Here is a 19,423-nt window from a genome sequence, read left to right as displayed (position 1 = left end):
CCACTCAACATTCCTTAAATGCCTGCCATACTCCAGGCATCATGTTAAGATCTGGGAATACCAGGAAGAGTGAGGCACAGCCCTTGCCCTAAGACAGCACCCAGTGTAGTAGTTGAAGCCGACTGCAGACCCCCCAGAAGCCCAGATGGAGTCATCATTTCCTCTAAAAGCCAAAGGAAATGGCATCTAGAGTATAGCATTACAGAATGTAATGTATGCAAATAATGATAATACAAAATGACACCTGCTTGGATACACACATTCCTGCAGAGTGGTACTAGGACTGAGTATTGAGGGAGGTTGAAACCTTAGCTGGAGAGGAGGGAAGGGCCCTTGGGACAGAGCAAACAACCTGCCCAGGGTGAGGGGGCCGGAGAAGACGGCCCTGGGAGGCGGCAGGGGGCTCCAGAGTTGCTGGAGCCCACACAGCTGGAAGGAGGAGCGTGGCTAGAGAGGGTCTCCAACAGTGGCTGGGATTTGAAGTGCCTCGTGTGTCCTGCTGTGGACTGGTCCCGTGCTGGTGAAGGACAGCGGTCTCTGCAGGAGGGCCGTTCCATGGCCTCAGCTTCTGAGCCGAGGGGCTTCCAGGCGTGTCGACGGCTTCCGGTGTGGGGGCTGGAGGAGGCCTGTGCTGAAGAAAGCCGAGGCAGGGGGCCAGAGTCAGAGTGGGATGTCCCATCGGAGGGCCCTTTGGGGTCCCTTCTCACCTGGTCCTCTTCTTTTCCCTGGTTTCATCCCCTTCTTCGTCTTCAGGGTCTGAGGAGTGAGAAAGCTAGCTCCTGTGCTCGAGTGACTCGGCCCCCCTTCACTTCCGGAGACGCAGGTGGAGAGGAGGGCCAGGGCGCCCTGCGGTCCTGGATTTCACAGACTTCTGGCTTCACCTTAAACAAGGGCAGCTGAGATGTCTCTGGGCGTTCTACCACGCCAGGGCTTCAGAGTCTTCTCCAAGATTTCTCTCCTGGCCTTCCTCCTCCCCCAAGCCCACGTTGCCTCGGCCCCGGGCTCCAGCAGTCCACGGTGTGGCCAGGCAGAGAACCGCCATCTCCTTCCCTGAGCAAGAAGCAGACCACAGACCTCCGGAGTGGTTTTGAGTTATTCACCTGCCTACCAGAATATCACGGTCTCAATGGCATTCATTCCTTTGTGGTACCTGTCCTTGAGGAAAATCTCCCCATAGAGCCCTGTGGACTCCCTTGAATCTAGTTCAAAAGAATGTTCCAGAAACCTGCTTGCTTCTTCTGTAGCATTTGAGAAGGGAGAGGAGAGAACGCAGGACCTCTCTGTGGCTCTCTGAGCAAGATGGGGTGACGGAGACCTGGCCTGCCCCTCCGGCCGGACACCCAGAAGCCTAGGAAGGCGTCCTCACTCCCTTAGGGACATCAGTCACCCGGAGTTTGCTGTCCATCACAAGTCACCGCAGGCACTTCATTCGCCTCGTTTATCCGAGGCGTCCAAACGTTGTTTTGTTTTGACAAATAGTTGCCCAGTGCAATGCCCTGCGGTCAGTGCTGTGAGGGAGAGAGGGGACTTTTCATCCCTGGTGGAAAGTGCACTGCACTGTGAGAGCTGTGCCGTGGCGGTGGCCGTTTAGAGTGGCCGGGAGCAGACCCGGGAGAGTGTTCAGAGGTCAGAGCTGGAGACAGGAGTCAGTGGTTCTCAGACACCTCCAGAGGTCGGACGGCTCAGCCAGATGACAAAGTGCTACTAGGCCCAGGGGCCAGCATGTGGAAATGTCTGCATTCGCGATGTCACCCATACACTGGAACAGCCGTCATCACACACGTGCGCGCGCGCACACACACGCACATATACACATGCACCCTCTGCGATAGAATGTTTCCAAGGCCTACTGGTTTCAAGCCCTGGTTCCAGAATTTGCTGGCAAATCCCACCGGCTTTGCTGCAACAAGATTTATCAGGTTTTAGAACAGACCGATGCAGCATTGACCCTCTCCTGGTGGAGGCTTCTGCCAAAATCCGGTGTTTCCTGCCAACCTGGTTCTAGGCAGAGGAGGCCTGACTTCCTGTAAACTGGTCTCTCCACTCGGTGGTGCAGGGACTGTCTTACCAGGTGGGGCTTTGGAGGCTTGGGGGCATCTCCCGGAATCTCTGGCTGGGGCGACACCCTGTGGCTAACTGTGGAATTGCACCTTGGTCGTGGGAGGCCCCCTTCTGTGGCTGCTGGCCCTTCTGCCTTTTATTCTCTGTTGCTGTCTCTCTTCTGTTCTGCTTTTTCTCCTTTTTTTCCCTGTAGACTCGGCTTTGCAGATGGAGAGGCTGGTTCGTTTGCCCCTGGGGAAGCACTTTATCAGGCCGGGCGAAATGTTGTCTCAAGTCACAGGAAATCCATGGTTTGGGGGATGGCCCTCGCCAGCCAGAGCCAGCTTTCTTCCTGTGTAAGTGGTCACAGAAAGAGCATGCTTTCCTAGTGAGCCTCTTCGAACCCAGGAAGGACAGACGGTGACCGTGCATGGGGAAGGAGGGAGCGGGCTTGTGGTTGGACTGGGTTGGACAGGGTAGGCTGCGAAAGCTGTTGAGACAGGCTCTGGCTGTGGGGGGCAGGGGGCGTGTGTCCCATTTGCTCCCTGGGGCAGAGGGGGTATAGGCAAGGATGAAGGCTGGGTAGTGGTCCGAGGCCTGCTCAGCCTGCCGGAGGGGTGGGGCTGTGAAACTTGGAAGCCGGACCTCGGACCTCGCTGGGTGTAAATCCTAGGTTCGCCTCTTATCAGTTCATCTGACTTCAGGCAAGTCTTCCAGAACCTGTCTGTCCTTCCTGTTCCTGTTTTCTGGCACAGCATAGCTGTAAGGTGGGGAAGGGAAGAGAATGAATCCCACTACACATCTTTTATTAAGAGCTGCTGTTTAGCCAGTGTTCCTTTGCGACATGAGTAAGCCCCTTGCAAGTATAGTTTCATCAAATCCTTGCAACAAGCCCGCGAGGGGGTACAGTTGGTGTCCCTGTGTTACATGCAAGGATTTTGAGGTGCACAGAGGTTATCTAACCTGTTGGGGTCACGTGATCACAAAGGGCAGAGGCAGGGTTCGAACCCAGGCCGTCCAGGCCAGACACTGCATGTGAATCATGGCCCGGAGCCGCCCCACCTCTCCCAGGGTTGGTGGTTTACTCCAAGGCTGGGGGTCTTGTTTGGGGGGATGATACATTGAGGTCCCTTATTTCTCTTCCTCCTTTTCCTTCGGCTTCTCCTCCTTCTCTACTCCATGACTGCCATGTGCTTCTCTGACTTAGGATGGGGTCAGGAAAGGAGAGACATGCAGACATAGGCTTGAGGGAAGTTGGTGCTTATCCCTGGAGGCTGGGCCCCTTCTCGGGGCCCACAGCGGCTGCCTCTTACTCTGGGGCAGGGAACCTCATGCTTGGCTGCCCCGAGGGCTAAGCATAACACACCGGCCTGGGGGACGGGAGGGTCCCCTGACTGCTCAGGAGGCGGATGAGGAAGTCTCTGCCATGTCCCACGCCATAGGACACGGGGGACAGTGGGGTTTGTAGTCAGGTGACTGCACCGGCTGTGGGAACAGGGGCCAAGGGCCCAAGCTGGATGGAGCAGTAGACTGTCTTTGGTGGGGGAAGGGGCAGGCTCTGGGCTGGGACAGGGCGCCTGGGGAACAGGGGCGGGGAGCGGTGGTGGGACACAGATTCCATCCCTGCTGGAGAGCGTGCTGAGGGCAGGACCGTCAGGAGGGCTCAGAGGGCCTTGTCTGACCGACGGCCCCAGAACAGCCACCCCACCAGCCCTGGCGCCCTGACTCTGCACACCACCTTTGTGGGGACCCCTGTGGGCACCGAGGGAGGAACTAGCTCTCCACAGTACACTGTGGTATTGGAGGGGGTACCTGGGCAGCCCAGCCTGGGGCCCGAGCACTCCTTCCCTGAGCCCCAGTGCAGGGCTGTGGTTTTGTGTGGGGATTCTCTCTGCTCCTCCAGTGTCCTCCTGGTATCCAGCCTGCCGTCTGTGCTGCCCCACTCCCCACACCCTGGGCTGCGGGCCCGAGCGAGCTGAGGCCCTGTGGCGCTCTGTCCGGAGGCCCCACTGTCTCCGCCACAGTCAGCACCACTCATTTTAACGTTGGCTTCATCTTTGGACTGGAGGCGGGTTGATGAAGAAGAGGGGGAGAGGCCACATTTACTCAGTTTCCCCAGGCCAGTATCCCTGGGTATACTAGGGATTCCAGAAAGTTCTGCCAAGTCATGAAACACTCCCCTGAACCGAGGGCTTCTGCACAGCGATCACCTGGGCAGCTCTGACTAGGCAGACATCTCATCCTTCCCAGACGTGCTCACCCCAGGAGCGCGTGCCGGGCGGCCACCCACGCCCCACACGTCTCCCTGTCCTGTTGTTACTGGCCTTCGAAAAGGCTCTTAGGCAGTTAGATAACTTGCGTCTTGAAGGGCCTTTCCATCCCAGTACCTCCTCCCTGGCTTCGTTGGACACCATTGCTTCTCATGATGTGGCCCCAGGAGACGGTTTCCCCTGAGGCCTTTCCGCGTGCGGCGGTCGGGGCGGGAGGAATGGAAGAGGCCGGTGGAGAAGTGCTGGCCTCAGGAAGAGGCTGCACAAAACACTTGCCTTCTGTTGATGACTTGCCCCCAGTTACTGTAATGTGCATGCCTGCGTGTCATTTACTGAAACTGTTTTCATTCCAATTTCTTGAACCCTTTTCCTTTCCTGATTTAGGTTTCTCGAAGTCCAGAAGCCCGGGCTCTGTAAGATGCTTCGCGTCCTCGCCTTTGCTTATCCCTACACCTGGGACTCCCTCCCCATCTTCTACAGGGTAAGGGCCCAGCTCTGTCTTTTCTCTGCCTGTTGGCAACACCAGGGAATCTGTTGTTTCCTGAGCTCCTGGGGGTCAGAGCACCAGGGTGGTCCCTGCGAGACACGTGGAAGTCAAGACCTTTCTTAATAGCACGTGCAGAGTAGTTAGGAGAAGTATTGACAAACCACAGGGGCTGCTTCAATGGCCAGCATTGACTGGGGGCTCAGAAGTAATCATGGAGGGCTAGGTGGGGGAAGCAGCCTGGGGTTCAGTGGAGGGACCAGGAGAGCAGGCTCTGCAGCCAGATTTCTTTTTTTTTTTTTTTTTTTTTAAGATTTATTTATTTATTCGACAGAGATAGACACAGCCAGCGAGAGAGGGAACACAAGCAGGGGGAGTGGGAGAGGAAGAAGCAGGCTCATAGCGGAGGAGCCTGATGTGGGGCTCGATCCCAGAACGCCGGGATCACGCCCTGAGCCGAAGGCAGACGCTTAACCGCTGTGCCACCCAGGCGCCCCTGCAGCCAGATTTCTAATACGTACTCATGGCAAGACTTTGGGCAAATTATGTACTGTCTCTGTGCCTTGATTTCCCTCATCTGTAAAATGGGCATGGGAGTAACAGCTCGGTCCATCAGGCGTTGGGGAAGATTACATGAGAGAACATGTAAAATGCTAGCTGGTGGCAAGTGTCCAATAAACCCATTATTATGTATTATCATCAGTTAACCTACCAGTAGCAAAGAAAGAAGGATGAATGAGGATCTTAGGGATAGATGGGGATTAGCGAGAGAACACGAAGGAAGAGGGTGTAGGAGGGACACAAGAAGGGGGAGAGTCCAGGTACTCGCAAATCAGACGGACCTGAGTTCAAATCCCAGTCCCACTGCTTACTGGCTGTGTGACCTTAGGCAATGCACATAACCTCTCTGAGCCTCAGTTTCCTCGTCTGTAAATGAGGCTAACATCCCCTCCTGCACAGGGGGGTGGCGAGGGTTCATCTAATCCTCACATGGCCTGCCTCCAGTGAATGAAGTTCCCCTCCCAGGGGCAGCCTGAGGCTTGATGCCTGAGGCAGGGATGGAAGGGGAGGGCCAGAGCTGGCTCCACCTGTGTGGGCCTGGGGGCGAAGCCGTCCTTCCCGGAGGACACAGAACACACATAGGAAACCAGAGCAGAGAAGAAGCCGGTCCGCGCACCACCAAACCATGTGGTTATTAATAACCAGAGGTCTGGTGATTACGACACTGTGAGTTCCTGGCGCGCGGCTGGAGCAGACGGTGGGCAGTGGGGAGGGGAGGTCTCAGCCTGAATGGTGGTGCTGATGAGCATGAAGGTTCTGGAATCAGCCTGCCTGGGATCCAGGTCCTGACTTCACCGCTCATTAGTGGTTTGCACATCACCCCCTGGCCTGGCTTCTTCATCTGCAAAATGGGAATCCGCTGGAGTCCGCCTCGTGGTAATTGTTGAGGTGAGGCTCTGATGAAACCACGCAGGAAGGGGGCTGGCCCGGCGCCCCGGGTTAGGGGCGGCAGCTGTCGCTATTCATAACGATAACACAAAAGCGACGCTTAACTCTCAAACAGCATAATGGCCGTAATTAATACATTCTGATGACTCAGAGGCCTTCCAGGGATTTCTGGGCCTTAAAGCCTTAATTAGGAACATGAAACCTGGCGATGCGCTGGAAAGAAGTGAGTTCAAGGGTGAATAGACCACTTTTTACTCTACTTGCATTTGACCCCAGACGGCAGAGTGGCAATAGATCTAATAGCATTTTTCTTTTCCTTCAGTTCTTGCCTTTTCTTTTCTAACTAAATAACCCAAAAGCCTTTATGAGCGTTTGGAGGATCGAAAGACCGTTGCCCTGGGTCTCAGGTGACCACAGCCAGGACGGGAATTCTGTCCACACAGGCCCTGAGTTCCCTTTCCCAGCCACAGCCCGAGGAGGTGAGGGCCTTGGCCGATGGCGTCCACACATGTGCAGAGACGTCTTCAGGCGATGAGAAGGGAGCGGGCCTCCCCCCAAGATCTGATGTTTCTCTAACTGCCTGCAGCTGTTCCTGCTCCCCGGGGAGAGTGCGCAGAACGAAGCCATCTTGAGCCACCAGAAGCACATGGCCATGACCCTCCTAGCCTCTTTCTTCTACTCCGCGCACCTGCCAGAGCGCCTGGCACCCGGACGCTTCGACTACATCGGTGAGTGTGCCCTGTTGCCTGGTGTCCTCCAACCCAGAGAGAGGCTCCCCTGCCCCCGGCACCAGTGTGTGCAGGGTGTAGGGGAAGCAGGGCCAGGGAGAGAAGCAAATCAGGCCAGGATGTATGCAGCCGGCAGAAGGCAGGCGAGGGTGGGGGAGGATGGAGAGCAGGCCACTCGGATTCTTAGGCATTCCTATGGCTTTTGGGGCCCGGGGAGCGCCATTATTACCCAGAACATGAAATCCCATTAATAAACAGACATTGAGGACAGCCCCGGAGAGGAACGGGACAGGCAGAGTGCAGTTGGCTCTGAGGCGACCAGATGGCAGGGCCCATGCTCAGGAGGGGAGAGTGTCTGTCTTGTTCAGGTGGGTGCAGTGGGGCCGGGGGGCTTGGTAGAGCAGTGGTTCTCAAGTCTGGCCCCCAGACCATCAGTTTCAGCATCATTTGGCAACGTGCGGATTCTCAGGCCCCACCCCAGACATCCCGCACCAGAAGCTTGGGGCCCAGCCCTCACTCAGGCCGTGTGGCTCTCCATGGGAAACTGAGCTCACTACAGTGACAGAAGTGATGTGGTGGGGGAGGGGCCGTCCGAGCCGCGGGACCCCCACCTGCTGGGAGAGCTCCTTCCCTCCCTGTCTAGGGAAGTGGGGTGAGGCACCCTTGGGCCACTTCTGGTGAGGCCGATGAGTCCCGGGGATGAGCGCTCCTTAGATAAGCTATCGTGGGCCTCCGAGGGTCCAGCCCTGTCCTTAAATGGTGGGCAGGGACCTTGGTTCTCTCCAGGCCCATTTTGCCCGGTGATTTTCCATCTTCTCCCACCTGAGACATGGCCACATTTGCTTTGTTGACTCTGATTAGAGCTTCATCTCCCCCGCTTACTCTCTCCTACCAGGAGGGATTGCAAAGACCAAAATGCTTGGAGGGCAGGTTCCCCAAAAGAGGGAGACCGGGGGGCCAGGGAACTGGAACCTGCCTACAGGGGCCTCGGCCACCCCCCAGCCCCGCCTAGATGAAGCAGAGGAGGCTGTAAATGAAATCTGGGGGCCCAGGAAAAGCAGCCCTGGGCCCTGTTTGGCCAACTCCCTGGTTTCTTAATACCGTTTCATTCATTCACCCTTAGTCCCATCCTCTTGGGCCTTAGGGTGCTGAGCAGAAAGACACCCCTGTGACGGGACATTTGCCAGACAATTGTTAGTGACCAATCAGTAACAAGGGGTTGTTTGGAAGATTCTCTGTCCTGCATTAATGCAGTCTGCCAGACGTGGGCCTCCCTCTCCAACGCGGGCCATCGTGCGGACTGGTGAGCGCTGGCCCAGAGGAAGCTCGGCCACATTCCCGTCGGGCCGGGGTGCTGATATCGCTTTGCTTGCTGCAGTCACATTTCAGACGCAGCCCTTGCCCGTGGCGTTTTCTGTCCTTTTTATCTCCTGCTCTGATGGAGACAGGTCTGAGCCTCGGTGAGCTCAGCTGCTCCCCTCTCTGTGCTTGGATATGTGTCCTTGGAGAGCTGGGCTTTCTGCTGGACAGGAAGCCAGTTTGCTCCTCCCAAATGGATTTGGCCGTCCTACACAGCATAGCCGGAGCGAGGCAGGGGCGGCTCAGCCAGGTGCACCTTCTTCCCTGGGGACGCAGCCTGAGGGGGCCATGCAGCCGAGGGGGCTCTCTCCCCCACACTCCCATTCCCGACTCTGCTTCTGCTCGGGAGGACAGGTGCCCAGGCTGCTCCCTTCCCGGGACACGGTTATTGAATACTTACTCTGGGATGAGTCCTGGGGGTATAACCTCTCTTTCTGTCTCTCGCTCTCTTTTTTACTGAAAGCATCCTTTTTTTTTTTTTTTAAAGATTTTATTTATTTATTCGACAGAGATAGAGACAGCCAGCAAGAGAGGGAACACAAGCAGGGGGAGTGGGAGAGGAAGAAGCAGGCTCATAGCGGAGGAGCCTGATGTGGGGCTCGATCCCAGAACGCTGGGATCACGCCCTGAGCCGAAGGCAGACGCTTAACCGCTGTGCCACCCAGGCGCCCCTGAAAGCACCCTTTTTTAACTCTTGTGTTGTGTTCGGGTGCTATAGGACTTCCATGACAAAGAGTCACAGACTGGGGGGCTGACACAGCAGAAATGTACTTTCTCATGATTTTGGAGGCGGGGAGGCTGAGACGAAGGCAGGGGAGGGGTTGGGCTCTCCTGAGGCCTGTCTCCCTGGCTTGCAAATGGCCCTCTTCTCTGTCGCCCCTCACGTGGTCTTTCTTCTGTGTATGTGCCTGCCCAGGCCCTCACCTCCTCTTCTTAGAGGACCCACAGTCACTGTGGGTCCAATCTGGTGACCTCATTTTAACGTTAATTGTTTTTTTAAAGATCGTTATCTCCAAATACAGTCATAATGCGAGGTACCAGGGGTTGGGAACTCAACCTTTGAAACTGGGGAGAGGGAGACACAAGTCAGTCCGGACACATGCGGTCTGTGCTGTCTTCTCATCTTCGGGTTTCTGAGGGTTGTCCCGCACACCGTCCTTGTCCCTGGGCAATGGACTGATTTTCTCACCACTACCAACTCAGCTGGTCCCTGCCCACCCCCACCCCTGCCCCCTCTGCCGGCTTCTCCCCTCTGTGCCCGCAGAGCTGGCCAGCCGGGGTCCTACAGGTCATGGGGAGGAAGAGCTCTCGGTCATGTCTGGGATTAACCGGCAGTAGGGTGAGGACCACCTCGTAAGTGGCCCACAGAAAGTCTGGCTGGTTCTCTGTTTGCCCCAAAGTCAGAATCGGAGCTGATGAGCGCTGGCCCTGAAGAGGTGAACTTTGGCAGGACTTGATTTCAGACCTCTTCACGTGAAACGCAGGACTGGTGGATAAGGTGTTTGGAACATGGACTTGGTTTGCTTGGATGGCTTTTTTAATTTTTCCTCACACCACATTTTAAAAATAAATTATGGAGGCAAACTTTACATACCAAACAGTTACCTAATTTCAAGTATATAATTCAGCGATACTTTGGGTGGACTTACCGGGTTGTACAACCATCCCCGTGAATGAGTTTTAGAACATGTTCATTGCCCCAGTACGATCCCTCATGCCCGGGTACTGTTGGTCCCGATTCCTGCGCCCCCCGTCTGAAGCAACCACTAATCCACCTTGTGTCTGTGGACCTGGCTTTTCTGGATATTTGATAAGGATGGAACCTGACACTGCGTGGTCCCTTGCCGCCTGGCTTCTCTCCCCCAGCATAATGCGTCTGGCCTGCAGGCCCCGGTATAGTATCGACAGTCCATTCCTTTATTATTGCTGATCTTGGTGGCCTTTTCTGTGTTTGCCGTAGGTCACAGTCACCAGCTGTTCCATGTGTGTGTGATCCTGGCCACTCACATGCAGATGGAAGCCATACTTCTGGACAAGACCCTGAGGAAGGAATGGCTCCTGGCCCACTCCAGGCCCCTGTCTTTCCCTCAGATGGTTGCGGCCATACTCCTGTGCCTCGTCTTCAGCCTCAGCAACATAATTTATTTCTCAGCTGCTCTGTATCGGATTCCTGAGCCAGAATTACATAAAAAAGAAACATGATTCAGACCATAAGCTTTTCGTGCCAGGTGTCAGCCTTAGGCTACAACACCCTGACCGCCCGAAGCCAGCGGTCGGGTACCAGTTTCCAAAGGTCTAAAGTATTCACAATGGCTGATGTCTTGGCATTTTTGAGTGGGTTCATGTCAATAAGGTATTGAACTGGGGAAATTTCTCTAGATGTGCACTGATTCTATCTTATGATTTTAAAAGGGGAAGATGGGTTCCTGTAAGTCCTTGTTAGGGCAGATTCTTAATATTTCATTAAGTTTTAAATTTATTTACAATGGGTTTTTCAATTCTATTTAAACAGTTAGATTAAGCATCCCGCCCTTGTAGCTTGACTATTAAACAGCTGAATTACCCTTTGCAAATGGAACTTGCTTCATTTGATGAGTTCCACATAGCACGGCCTCTGCCCAGAGGTCCGCAGTGGGAGGAGAATGAGCCAGAAAGATCAGTGTAAGGAACCTGGGTAAGAGGAAGTTGGGTCTGTGGGAGCTCTGGGGACAGGGCAGGCGCTCCGGAATGAAGAGACCTGGTTTGGGGAGGGGTCTTCTTCCTTTTCCCACCTAGTGAAGGGAATGAATAGAAAGAGTCCTCTTTTCCACCAGTCTCTGTGCCTCAAAGTGCCAATACCCATGTCATGTGGACTTGGAGCTTCTGAAAAGTCTGCATGGCTGGGTGTCCATGTTCTGTTGTTTTCTGTTTTCTGTTTTCTTGTTGCCAGTTTGATACCGTATGGCATTGTTCAGTACAGGTCAAATGTGTCATGTGCGGGAGCTGGCCGACTTAGGCCCAGTTGGCCGTGTTCGTCTGTCACCTTTTAAACCAGTGGCATCACTAGACCTGGGATGTTATACATTCGATGTCGCGTCAGCATTTCGGATATGCCGCAAACGTTGGGGTTCGCGTGCACAGGTGCTGAGACCTTGCTAAAGGGTCGGTCGACTGTGGTGATTCTTAAGCTTTCCCGTCAATCAGAAGCACCCGGTGGCGTGGTGACAAATGCAGATTTCTAGGTAAAATCAGAAGATTCTGCACTCGTAGTTTAAAATGTAGGTCTTTTAGTGGAGATTTGCCCTAAATCGGAGCAAGTCCCCAGGTGACTCTAATGCAGAAGGGCCCCGGGCCAAACGTGAAGAGATGCTCTCCTCGAGAATTCCAGAAGGCACTGGGCCTATCAGCGTTGCTGCGATTGACCTAATTTTCAGCAACTTAGCACCTAAGGATGTATCCCCTGCTTTCTACTCTGCATGAGATGGAGCGTGTTCTCATCTTTTGCATTGGGAGTTAAAATTTAGTATTTCATGGTGTTTTTGGAGTATAGAAAATGCTGATACAAAACAGTTTTTAACAGAGGCCCTTCAACCCCTGATCTGCACTTGCTCATGACTTAGGGGGCTGCCCATCACAAAGCAGGATCTTCTCTGCTGACTCAGGAACACCCCCATATCTTAGAATACTGCCTCTGTGGTTAACTGGCCTGGAAACTCGAATGGCCTTGTGAGTAGCTCATCGTCCAATCCTCTAAGGACAAGTAAAAATGTATATTGGATGAGAGTGGTCAAGAAATATGATTTCATTAGTTTTATTATCTGTTTACTTCCTCTGGGGAATGTAGACTGATAAAATTATATGGGCTGATAAATTTTTGGTACATTAAATGCCAGCTGCATGACGAAATTTGGTTTTTGGCAACAATCTGACATTGTTAGTGGAATTTTGCCCCAGCAGGGTCTGTGGGCTTCTATTTCATTTTGCTGTAACTGCAGTTTTATGCTGAGAAGTACAAAGTTTAAATACCCTTTTCTAGCAATACCAAAGACATGAAGCTTTTTAATATCTCCTATTTAGAGAGAGTAAAATAATGTTCTTTGTTTAGCTCAGAAATAGCTGAAAGATCATAGCTGATTCATGTGAAGGACCTTTTAGATTATTTAATTTTTGGTTATGTGGCTTTTTCATCATACTTCATGATGGAAAAGAAATGTTAAATCCACAAAGTAGGAGCCGTGTTTCATTATGTTTTTAGATGTTTGGTAAACTTTGTCCCTTGGTATACTTTTGGACAGTGTTACAAGTTAAAATTTGAGAAAAGTTTCCAATGTACTGACTTGGAAACTTCTAGATATGGAGAATAGGTTCACATATATTAATTACCATTAGGTATTAAGAGTAATGGCGGTAGAGTTTTGCTTAAGCCATCCCAGAAAGTTAAAAAGTCTGGCATTGGGTGAGCTGAAGACTTTGCTGGGAAGATGTCTCTTCACGTAGCGGCTCTCAGGGTTTCTCGAGTGTCTCCATACGCCCGGAGATACGCCATACTCCCATTGGTAGTGACTGCTCCCCACGGCACTGCCTCGGAAGGGATTGTGTGGGGGGTGACAGACTCCCAATGGGATGTCGTTGTTCTTCCTCCCCCTGCTTGAGAACACTGCTCCAAAATTTCCCTGATGCCACAGTTGTGATAAAACTTGAATGTGTTTGAATGAGGCCCTGTAGTCAACTTCACCTTCCTCCGCTCATCTTAAGAGTTTCACTTTCCACTGCTCAGTGTTTAGAGAGAAACGAATTTGTCAGTGTGGATTCAAATGAGAAGCGGGAGGTTTTAGAAATCATTTGAGTACAAGGTGGTCTAAATATTTGGTCTGCTGGAGTCTTTCTCAAAGTGCTTGTTGTGGAATCCAGTTCTAAGGAAGGCAAGGTGGAGGAGAACGGTGTGGTCACGTGTGTTGGAGAGACACTTCATTTGGCTCTCTTGTGTCCCAAATTTGTTTTGGCCACGGCACTATATGAAACACCTATTAGCACTGTATTACAATACTTTATAACATATTAGTTGAATGCCAGCCTCTGATTTTCTAGCCAACGATCCATCATGGACGAAAAGCCAAAGACCCATTTCCAAACGCAGTTATGGCACTTACAGCAATGTCTGGTTTTTGTAAACTGTGTGGGCAAAAGAAAATAAAATTTATTTATTACAATAAAGGCCTATTTCCTGCTTGATTTGGTTATGTTTCACCTGTCACACAGCCACGTGTTCATTCGTCGTAAGAAAGAGATTCCTATGTGTGTGTGTATTGCTAAATCATTCTGTGAATATTTATTTTGTGCCTGATCTATATAGAACGAATGCTGTTTTAGGGGCTGGGGACAAGAGAAGTGAGGAAAACCCATGTCACTCGTGTGGAGGAAATGTGCTGATTGGAAGATAGATCAGTCCAGATAGGGGTGAGTGCTCTAAAGGAAATAAGCCTGGTGGAGAAATGGAGGTGGGAGGGACGGGCAGATGAGATTGGATGGCCACTCGGAGTAGCTGACATTTGAGGAGAGCCTTGATGGGCAAAAAAGGGCCGGCTTTGCCAGTATGTTGCGGGGCAGGTGTTTGGGGTCGAGGTGGCGTATGTACACAGGGCCCAAGACCAGTAGGTACTTGTCCTGCTGGAAGGATGGAAATCAAGCCACTCATTCCCGAAATGTATAACTCTAGAAAATGTACGGAGCATTTGACTTTTGAAGAATTCTGGAATTTCTCCTGGATGTTCTCCCTGGGGGATTGTGCAAGGGGCTTTCCTCTGGCCTCTGGGTACTTGTATGAATGCCTCAACTCTGTAATACATGTATTTCAGATAAAGAGAGAGTTGCCACGCCCATTCTCTTCACTCGGGGCAACAGATTTCTAAAATTGGCTTAATTCTTTCCTCCTCTAGAGCGTGGAACAGGGAACCTCAAAGATAATTTAATCCCGCTTTCAAAAACTGTTTGATGATGTAAAGTGCACATTCAGACCCGAACGGACAGATGCAGAAAACCTGGGGAGGAAAATGTAGTCCCGGAGTTTTAAATTTTTACCAAAAGCCCCAAGTGATTTTTAACATAAGGGAGTTTAAGAAACATTGGTGTAGTCCAGCCATTCTTTTTTTCTCCCCCCCACATTTGGAAAAATGTTGCCAGATAGTATGAAGAATTCCCAGGTGCTGGGGTATCCAGCTGCCTCAGTTGGTAGAGCACGATTCTTGATCTCGGGGTTGTAGTTTCGAGCCCCACGTTGGGGATAGAGATTACTTAAAAACAAAATCTTAAAAAAAGAAAAAGACTTCTCAGGCGCTTTTGCAATTTATGTAACTCTCTTCTCCAACAGTGAGAAATTTGGCTCCCATTATCCACAATGTTATTTGCTCAATCTTAGAATGTACAGAATGTCATTTCAGAATTACCAACCCATGTCTGCAAAAAGGCTTACTAATTAGAATTCAATATATGTTTCAAGTTCTTTTTGTCTTGAGCCTGAGGGCATATGGTCTCAATAGTCTAAATTACTTGGGTTAGTTATGGCCCATTTATGTGTATGTTATTCATTTGAAATAGGGTTCAGATCATTTGTTTCTTTTTGTATCAATTTTACAACCTCCCCACCCCCCACTAAGCTTGCTGATTTTATTGTCTTTTGAGTCTGTAAGACATTAACATCCAGTCATTCCTTTTCAAATGGCCTGGGGAGAGTCACATGGCCTATGGATGTGAGACCATGCTGCCACAGCCACCGGGAGTGAACAGCAGGGCCAGGGAGAGAGCGCCCCAGTGTTGAGTGTGTTGGAAGTGCCACAGGCGTTCTGTTTTCATTGTACCACCTGGCATCAAACACTCTAGGCTTTGGCAGTTTCTGGTCACTAGTGGTTATACGGTTCCCAAGGCTGGACTCGCGTGGCTGGGTATTGGAGTTCATTATGGTTTCCATCGGTGAAGTGTCAGCCTCTCCCCTGTGATTGGCATAGGACCCTCCCAGTCCATTGGCAGTTTCTCATAAAGTCAAACTTATACTTACGATGAGACCAGCAATCCCACCCAAGAGAAATGAAAGTCCCTATCTACTTAAAGACCTTTATGTAAATAACTAGACCATAGTTGCCAAAGGGTGGAAAGAACCTGAATGTCCATCAGCTAGTGGATGGATAAACTGTCATGTATTCATACAAGGGATTACTACTCAGCAGTGAAAAGGGAACATGTGCCTGATACGTGCAACGCGTGCGTGAATCTCAAAAGCATTTTGCTCAGCTAGAGAAGAGGGCTTCTGGCAAAGAGAAAACTCTAAGGGAGGAAGTCTGGAAAGTGGTTGCCAAGGCTGGGGGTAGAGGAAGGTGATTGACCACAAAGGGGCGGCACAAAGGAAGTTTTGGAGTGGTGGGAGTAGTATACATCTGATAGCGGTGGCTACAGGGTGCTGTGTTTGCCAAATACATAACATACACGGTACAACTAAAAAGGATGGATTTTACTGGACTTAAATTCTACTCCATAACCTGACTTTAGTAGAAGCCTCCCGGTTCTACTACCTCCCTGTCTCCTACCATTATCCCTGGTCTGGATCTCTAATTCTAGGGGAAAGTGCAAATCTTTTACTGGCGGTGGGGAACCCTTTGGGGGAAGAGATAAGAATGTGTTAGGTGTGAGATACCTGTTTTTGCTTTTGCCTTTTTTTTTTTTTTTGAAGAAAATAAGCCAGAGAGCTTTAGTATGGATAGAGGTGAGGAAGAAGAAACTGGCCAGAAGAAAAGCCGGGGTGGCGGCTTCATGTAACTGGGTTCTCAGCTGGAATGGGTTCATCCATTCCTTCCAAACGTTTACAAGAGGGCCTCCATCGCTGGGCGTCGGGTGCAACAGCGCCACCTAGTGAGGCTGTGGGGATAAGGCGGTAGAGGACACAGTAAGGAACACTGACCAAACTGGGATGGGAGCTCTGAAGCAAAGCAGGAGCAGGGGACTGGGGGTATAGAGTAGGGGTCCAGCATCCAGTGCCAGGTCGTTGACGAAGATCTGCTGAGAACTGAGAGTAAGGAGGCAGTGTCAGAGGAAGGCCCAACTGCTACGTGAGCCCGGGGCTCTAAAGGGAGGAGTGCAGCGGGGGCGGGGGGGGGTGGCAATGATAAGTGATGGGCTTGGAGAGGAAGAGCCTCAGGGCCCTGTCGGGGTGGTCCAGCCCTGGGGAGCTACTGCGGTGTCACAGGCAGGAGCCTGACAGGACCAGATCTGTGGTTTACCAGTGGATTTGGAGGGTAGCAGCCGAGAAGCCTGTTCGGTCACTGTTGCAGTCCTCCAGACAAGACATGGTAGTAACCAAGGGGATGGAGAGAGGTGGATGGAGAGCTTCGAAGGCTATTTAATAGGCAGAACTATCAAGATGTGGGGAGTGGATGTTGGAACAGAAGGAGAGGCAAAAGTCAAAGATGGTCGCTGGGACCCTGGCTTGGGTGGCTGGGTCCACTGAGGTGTAACAGGTTCTGGGGAAGAGATTAGGGTGCGGTAGGTGTGAGGTGCCTGTGGGACACCCAAGTGGAGAACCCAGAGGGCAGTTAGACATACGGGTCTGGAGCTGAGAAGAACAAATTTGAATGGTATATGGAGCCATGGGAGTGACTGAGAGTGCCTGAGGAGAGGCCTCAGCTAGCGACCAGGTGAGAACCCTAAGCAACAGCATTTAAGGGACAAAAGCAAAACAAGAAACCCAAAAAGCAAACAATGCCCTCGCAAGTGAGTTCTGAGAAAGAGGGGCTTAGAGAGCTAGGAGGAAAAAAAAAATGAAGGCATAGGAAAAGAGGAATAAGAAAGAGTTTTAGGGGGTGCCTGGGTGGCACAGCGGTTAAGCGTCTGCCTTCGGCTCAGGGCGTGATCCTGGCGTTCTGGGATCAAGCCCCATATCAGGCTCCTCTGCTATGAGCCTGCTTCTTCCTCTCCCACTCCCCCTGCTTGTGTTCCCTCTCTCCCTGGCTGTCTCTAACACTGTCGAATAAATAAATAAAATCTTAAAAAAAAAAAAAAGAAATAGTTTTAGTGCTGTTGAGAGGTCCAGTAAGATAGGGGTGGGGAGGGTCAATTAGGTTTAGCATCAAGGAGGTGGTGGTCTCGGTGAGAAGAGTTCCAATGGAGAGGCTGAGGCCAAAGCCAGACTGCGGGGTAATTAAGAGGTAAGTCGCCAGCAGCCACGCCCAATCCCTAAATAATACGAATCCCAACCTGCCATTTAACAACAAAGTTCCAATGGCTCAAAGACTCATGTATAAAAAACAAAGCAATAACAGCATTAGGAAAAAACATCTTTATGTAGAACAATATGGGGCAAGGATATGAAATTATGCCGTTTAACTGGTGCCTGGTTCAGGAGATGGGAGTAGAGCCCCGTGAGAGCACAGATGATACCTGTTTGATAGCCCTCAGTTTAGGGGCAAACGTCCAAGTGGGATAGAACCCGTTCATCTGAGAAGAGTGGTTCTAGACATTGCTCCTCAAGGACGAGGACCAAACTTTACTCATCTCTGTACGCTGTCAAACAAAAAATCACCTGAGTAATTTAAAAAGATCAACTTGGCTTCATTAAGTGACGCCTGAATCGGCAGCATCCCGTCTAGCGAGCAGAGAGGTGCTCCCGGCAACTGTACAAAATGAAAGGTTTTCATAGGAAGGAGGGTGGAAAAAGGAAATCATTAGTGAAAGAAAAGATGGGATTGTTTCAGACCAGGTCACCTTCCCTCAGGGTGAAGGGCAGGGGGTCTTACTTGGAGGATCCTCTCATCTTCCTCTAGTGGGGGGCAGGGGGAGAGGGGGGATGGAGGTGACGTCATGGGCGCTGTGCGGAAAGTTCCTGACTGGCAGGTACAGACTACGTTTCCGGGGGAGGTAGAAACTGCACTTAGGTTAGACAGTAAGGTCGGGTTTGGTGACTTGGCCTAGCATGAGGGACTCCATCTTGGGCCTGTGGTTTTCTTTTGAACAACACCCAGGATCAAACATTGTTAAGAATTTCGTAACACAATGTATATGTACGAAAGGGCTGGAGGAAGCACCCAGGAAGGTGAAGGAGAGGACGGAATCCAGCATGACGTGATGTGGAAGCCAAGGAGGGAGAGAGATGCAGGGCACAGCACAAGAACAGGACACTCCTGTGCGGGAACACCGTTGACCTCTGAGTCGACCCTGGACTTGCCCTTCCCTTGGACTTCTGGTGCTGTAGGAAAAGAAACCCTCAGTTTCCTCCTGGGAAAGTGGAAGTGGGTGGATTTTATTACGCATGAGGTCCGTATTCCAGCCCCGCAGCCCTGACACCGGGACGCCGCGCGCTCCGGCCCGGCGGTCGCCTAGGAGACCAGCACCATTTCCGGCAGAGCAGTCACTTCCTCTGAGGCCCCGCCCTTTTCCCGGCGGGCGGGCGCTGATTGGCCCGTTTGAAATGCGCCGGGCGCGAGCTCACCTGGGCTCGCGGCGGCGTTTGTCGGCTTCCCGCAGCGCCGCGCCTCAGCCGCCGAGTCCCCCTTCCCGCGGCCCGTCCTTGTGGCCCGCCGCCCTCACCAGCCCGCCCGGATCGAGCCCGGCGCCCCGCGCGCGCGTCCCGGCAGCACGGAGCCCGCTGCCATGAAGCCAGCGTGAGTACCGGACCGCGGGCTGGGGCCGGCGTCTCCTCGGTCTGCACCGAGTCCCGTGCTGTCCGGGCCGCGGACCCCAAAGTGGAAGCCCCCGCGTGGGCCGCTGAGGGGGAGGCCGGGTGGCGGAGACCGGTCGGCGGCGCGCCCTCCACCCCCTCGCCTCCCCGCCGGAGTCCGGCGTCCCGCCCCGGGCCTCCCGAGGGCAGGAGGAGAGGCCGGCCCACGTCGGGGGGAACGGGGAGCCCTGGGCCGGGTGGGCTCCTGTCAGCCGGGGTGCCACCCGCTGGCTCCGGGACGGCCGCCTCCAGCCCTTTCCGAAGGGCCCCTTTCCCGCCCGGCCGCCGGCGCGCCTACGTTGCACTCTGCCGCGGCTGGTGCGGCCGGGGCTCGCCCTGTGGGCTGTGCCCCGGGTGTTGGGGGCGCCGGGCGGCCTCAGTCCCTGGAGGGCCCTGGCCCCCGCGAGCGCGGCGT

At 52.7% G+C, this 19,423-nt stretch overlaps 2 protein-coding genes across 5 annotated transcripts in view; both read left to right on the top strand.

The window, feature by feature from the left end:
- PAQR5 (progestin and adipoQ receptor family member 5) overlaps positions 1-10,903 on the top strand; it is a 72,277-nt gene extending 61,374 nt beyond the window's left edge. For all 3 annotated transcript variants that reach the window (XM_040643051.1, XM_040643053.1, XM_040643052.1), the window contains exons 6-8: positions 4,695-4,791; positions 6,830-6,971; positions 10,291-10,903. In XM_040643051.1, the coding sequence (XP_040498985.1) occupies positions 4,695-4,791; positions 6,830-6,971; positions 10,291-10,532 (481 nt within the window). In that variant the 3' untranslated portion in view covers positions 10,533-10,903. The remainder of the gene's footprint in view (positions 1-4,694; positions 4,792-6,829; positions 6,972-10,290) is intronic.
- Positions 10,904-18,788: 7,885 nt separating this feature from the next.
- KIF23 (kinesin family member 23) overlaps positions 18,789-19,423 on the top strand; it is a 26,287-nt gene continuing 25,652 nt past the window's right edge. Inside the window, exon 1 of one of the 2 annotated variants that reach the window (XM_040643049.1) lies at positions 18,789-18,952. In XM_040643049.1, the coding sequence (XP_040498983.1) occupies positions 18,942-18,952 (11 nt within the window). In that variant the 5' untranslated portion in view covers positions 18,789-18,941. The remainder of the gene's footprint in view (positions 18,953-19,423) is intronic. The other variant, XM_040643050.1, reaches the window with a different exon arrangement.

This window comes from Ursus maritimus, unplaced genomic scaffold, assembly GCF_017311325.1.
Source record: "Ursus maritimus isolate PB19 unplaced genomic scaffold, ASM1731132v1 scaffold_27, whole genome shotgun sequence".
Lineage (NCBI taxonomy): Eukaryota > Metazoa > Chordata > Mammalia > Carnivora > Ursidae > Ursus > Ursus maritimus.
The sequence above is the reverse complement of the archived record's forward strand: the minus strand, read 5'-3'. Positions and strand labels throughout refer to the sequence as shown.